Genomic DNA, 4891 nt, shown 5'->3' with positions numbered 1-4891 from the left:
AAAGCAGGGTCCTAATCAGAGGGCTGACGGTTCAGTTGTCTGAAAGCTGTAGTAGAGTTTCCTGCTGGATGGGGGGGGTGGGGGTGTAGGTCTGCACACATACACAGCGCATTAAATATTTTCCATTATTTTCTACACGATCGTCAAATGTAATCAAACCCACCTGGGTTGTGCAAGAGCCTTCAACCAGCCATCAACAGTCACTGTCAAATCAGACTGAGGTATAAAGTCGGGGTCAGATTTCGTACTTGTAACTTGTACCAACGACTTGTAACAAGCATCACACACACAGTGCGTGTGTGATGCTTGTTACAAGTCGTTGGTACAAGCGTGGGAAATTTGAGTGCTGAGTTTCACACACGCTTTTCTGCTTCATATCTGTACACAGATGTTCACCAAGAAACTTGTGTGACCTCACCACTGTCTTGTTCACTGGTTTTTTTCAGTATTTTGTTTTTGTTTTTTTTTTACAAATACAATCTTTTCTACAAATGCACAAACCTGAATTTCTCCTGTGGATTTATTTTACAGCTTTACAAGGTCAATTTAAAAACTCAATGATTATTTATGAACATCACGTTACAAGCTTGAAATCTTCCTGATCCCAATTTGAGTAAACTGCAACCTGCTGATCATCTTCTGTGAGGACGCTGCCAGCACGCATTGTGCTCCAACACAGCCTTTCAGAAAGAGCATGAAATTCTAATGTGCAAAATTGGTTGCTTGCTTGACATAACTTTTTGATGAAAAGGATCAGGATAAAAAAAAAATAAAAAATTGACAAAAAAAACAGAGCAAATGAATAAAACATTAATTAAAAGGAAAAAAGGCATTTTCCCTGCTGTTCCTAACAGCATGCTGTGGTTTGAAATGATGGCGCTAGGGAAGCAGCACGGCTCTGACAGCCTGTGTCAGATGATGAGAGAGGGGGCCTCTTCAGGCACTGCTTGACAAAATTATAATTAAGCATTATCACCAAATTGCAGTGATTGAGGATGTATCTCTTTGTGGCCTTTGAATGAGAGTTAAGAAAGAGTATTTCCTTGGGAAATGTGAAATTTTCTCTTCTTTTTTTTCCCCCTCTTCTCAATTATCTAAAACAGTTTTTTTTTGATTCTCAGTTCCAATGAAATGACGTCTGTCGAATGAGAATGAGATGTTAAGCTCACTGCCTGCTGTTCTTCTTCACTGATTAAAAACAGCCATTTTTCGTTGCGGGGCTCCGTGAGTGGGACGGAGTCTCTTATATTATAAGGAACCGTTTTTCCATAACGAGACAGAGCTTCTTTAATACTAACATCTCCATCCACATCAAAGCAACCATATAGAGCATAATTGCTTTTGGCATGTTTCATTTGGAAAGGCCCACAGGCCAATCAGTGCAGGAGGTTTGTGTGTGTGTGTGTGTGTGTGTGTGCATGTGTGTGTGTGTGTGTATGAATTGAAATGGTAGGTTAAGGAAGATAAGATCATCACATTCACAGATAATGGAGATGCTTGACAAAGAGGGAAGAGTTAGTTAAACACTCTGACAAGAGGGCTGAGAGAACAGGGGTCAGACCTGAAATGAATTTCATGCTTCCGTCTGCCGGCCAATCTACGGAGAAAATTGAATTTGGAATCTTTTCTTTTTCACCTAATTCGATCACCACATCAGAGAGCGGGGCGGCTGCTTAGGCCCGAGCAAAAAACACAATACTCACTTAAATAAGCTGGGTTACAAGGTGCTTTGGAGCTAGGCAGAAATGCTTCCAACTCTTTCCTCTCTAGGGAGCTGTGGTGGTGGCTGAGGTGATGAAGGTGGTTGTGGTGGAGGTGATGGTGTTGATGACTGAGAGGCGTCTCTTTGCCAAAGGTGGAGAATGACTTATCGGTCGTTTGGTCTGGGCTTTCAAATACCTCTGTGTCCGGGACAGAGTCCATGCCAGGCACGTGGAGGTTGCTGCGGTAGTCCGGACCCTGGCGCCCGTCGGAGGGCATGAAGCTCGGCATCCAGCAGCGATCGGAGTGGCCCAGGGCCTTACACTCCTCCGTGCAGTTCGAGAAAAGATCAGCACCTGAAGGAGAGATGTTGAAGGGTTAAGTTTTTCTTTCAGAAAATGTGATACCTGTGTGCGCACATGCACATGCACATCCACACACACACAGACACACATAACTCCAATCCAAAGTATTTCCACAAGACTTTCACAATATGTACTTATGCAACGTGCTCTTTGATTCCTCTTGTCAGAGCTTTCTGTTTCACCATCTTAAAGATCTAAACCTCCTGCACAAAAAAAAAAACTAACACACACAGTGAAAGGATGTGGAACAAAGTGACTTTGTGGTTTTTAGTTGTATATTTCCATTTAATTTTACTTTATACTTCTACATCACTGCATTTCAGTGGGAACAATGGCACTTTTAAAGGTACCATATTATATAAAGTGAGATTTCCATGTCTTTTTTGATTATAAAGTGAGTCTAAGTTCATACTGTGAAAGTTGTTTTTAACAAAAAAAAAGCTGTGAAGAACGCTGCTGGCCCTGGTAGCCCTAAATAAGATAAATCTGACTGAAAGACTTAAACCAGGAAGTAGCTGACCAGAGAATAAGTAAACAAGAGTGTGAAATCTAATGAGACATTAAAGGTCCCATATAGTATAAAGGTGATCTTCTATGTCTTCTTTGATTATAAAGCAGGTCTATAGATTCTATATTAATACTGTGAAAGTATCAAAGCCTCAGTCCACAGAGAAATGCACACAGCCTGTATTCAGAAACTGAGCCTTAGAACCAGCTGTCAGGACTTCTGGAACTTTGTGATGTCACAACAAAGCAATCACTGCTCTCAGCCATGCCCCAAGCCCCGCCCACCTGGACCCACCATCCAACCTTGCAGGATTTGGTTTCTCTGAGTGTTTTACCTGAAATCTGCTATATTTTTATTGGAACACTCAGAAAACAGCCAATCAGAAGAGAGGCTCAGAGCCTCCTCTCTTCTGATTGGCTCACCGACCTTGTTGTTACTAGGGCTCCAGAGAGAAGCCTGAGAGAGGAGATGTAAAACTACACTGAGATGGTTTTTGGTTCTTAAAACCACAAATATTTCTTCTTATGGATCAACACTTCAAATAAAACACAGGTAAATGTGGTGCACTTAAAGCTCCATATTTGGCACTTTTCCTACCGGCAATAGTTACTAATTATGTTGCTTATTAACTACAGGAGTTTACACACGGAAGATATGATCAGTTTATAAAATATGGAATATGGAGATTTGTTATTATGGAAGCACAGCATATAAACAGTGTCTGCAGAGTTTAGACAGCTAGGCTCTCATATAATAGAGGAGAGTAAACAACCGTCCATTTCAGTCAAAGTCAACTAACAGATGAAACTATATTTATTTTATTCAATATTTACAGAACATACAGAGGCTCTGACATAATGAGGGGAAAAAGCCTTTTTTTGGCCATTCCCCTGTGAGTCACCTCAGAGCATTTCAGGTTGAGAGGTTCAGTAACTAAGTACTTTACTTAAAGATAGATATGAGGTACTTTTATTTTGAACTCAGGACTCAAAACATATTTTTTTATTAAATAAAGAAATGAATGACTGGTTAGGATGAAGATTTGTGGCCTTGAAACTGTTCAAAAACCTTTCTGTGTTTTTTTTTTTCTTGAACAATTTCAAGGCTCCATTTTTTTTTGTACAAAATTGCCCAGGCACACATCCTGAGCTGCAGAGAGGGGCAGCAGGGTTTAAGGACTTGTCTGATTGTTTGTCAGTGAATTTTATTTTGTAAAAATATTTTAGGGTTACTAGGCTTTTTCAAGGAGGAGAAGTGATTCTGTTTTGAAGAATTCACAGAATCCTGGTTCATGGTGTTGTGGATCCGTTCTTAGCCTGGGACATGCACACACAGGGAAGTAACATCGCTTTTATTTATAGCGTCCAGAGGCCTTCAGGATATGTTCAGCATATGAAGCCCTCTATCCTCAGACCATCCGTTCAGATAAGGAAAAATCGAGAAGCAGCATTGCTATTTTTATTTTCTTTTTGGACAAACCAAACTATGAAGTAATTACTGACAAAAATAATGCCGACACAGGAAGGTAAACAAACTCATGGATTCTCTAAAGTAATGAAATGATTCATGATGATAAATGCAATTGCTTAAAAGACATACACCAACTGTAATCAGAGGAGATCTCTGTTCTTGACGCAGATAAACTCTGAATTTTGTGCACTGAAAAACAGACAAGAAATAGACATGAAATAAAATAAAAAAGGAGCCAGTTAATATGGGAGATTATGTAAGGTAAATGATTCACTTTCCAGGCAGGGCCGTAGCCTGGATTTGAGAAATATTGAGGTCACTGAGGTTTAAAACCTTTAAACGATTAGATTCTGTTATTTTTTTTTGATAATTCATGTACAGTTTAAGTATTGCATTTTATGTATGTGTGAGATTTATATTAAGGTTCAAGCTCTTAACTGTACAATGTAAATGTATCTTCAGTCAGATGCCAAATATCACAGGTTACTGGATGTTTGTGTGTGAGCTGCAGGCGTCTACGTGTGGAAAAAAAAAAAGAGGAATAGGTGGGTGGAATTTGTACAACAAAGCAAGAGCATGTGTGTGTGTGTGTGTGTGTGTGTGTGTGTGTGTGTCTTCAAAGCCACTGCCAGCAAACGGCCCGCATGGACATTAGATTAACTAAACCACAAACTGAGTGATATTGGATTACCAGCCTGCCCCTGTCCCAGGCCCTCAGTCTCACCCCCACCTTTTCAAAACCTATTGTCCCCCCCATGAAAGGCTAGTTGCAGGTATGAATGAAAACCAGTTTGGGCACGCTCACTTTCATGTGGATGTAATTATTTGTCAGGCTTGTTTTTTTTTT

General features: G+C 40.2%; 1 protein-coding gene across 4 annotated transcripts in view; it reads right to left on the bottom strand.

Moving 5' to 3' along the window:
- Positions 1-4891, bottom strand: part of pcdh10b (protocadherin 10b) — a 20695-nt gene that overhangs the window by 4427 nt on the left and 11377 nt on the right. For 2 of the 4 annotated variants that reach the window (XM_087170185.1, XM_023393321.2), the window contains exons 4-5: positions 1704-2057; positions 1562-1597 (exon numbers count right to left, since the gene is read on the bottom strand). In XM_087170185.1, coding sequence (XP_087026311.1) covers positions 1562-1597; positions 1704-2057 — 390 coding nt within the window. The remainder of the gene's footprint in view (positions 1-1561; positions 1598-1703; positions 2058-4891) is intronic. The other 2 variants (XM_023393320.2, XM_023393322.2) reach the window with 2 other exon arrangements.

This window comes from Seriola lalandi, unplaced genomic scaffold (genome assembly GCF_002814215.2).
Source record: "Seriola lalandi dorsalis isolate HSWRI2012SDOR001 ecotype SW California unplaced genomic scaffold, Sedor1 jcf7180002054933, whole genome shotgun sequence".
Classification (NCBI taxonomy): domain Eukaryota; kingdom Metazoa; phylum Chordata; class Actinopteri; order Carangiformes; family Carangidae; genus Seriola; species Seriola lalandi.
Note: the sequence above shows the minus strand (reverse complement) of the source record. Positions and strands in the feature narration are given on the sequence as shown.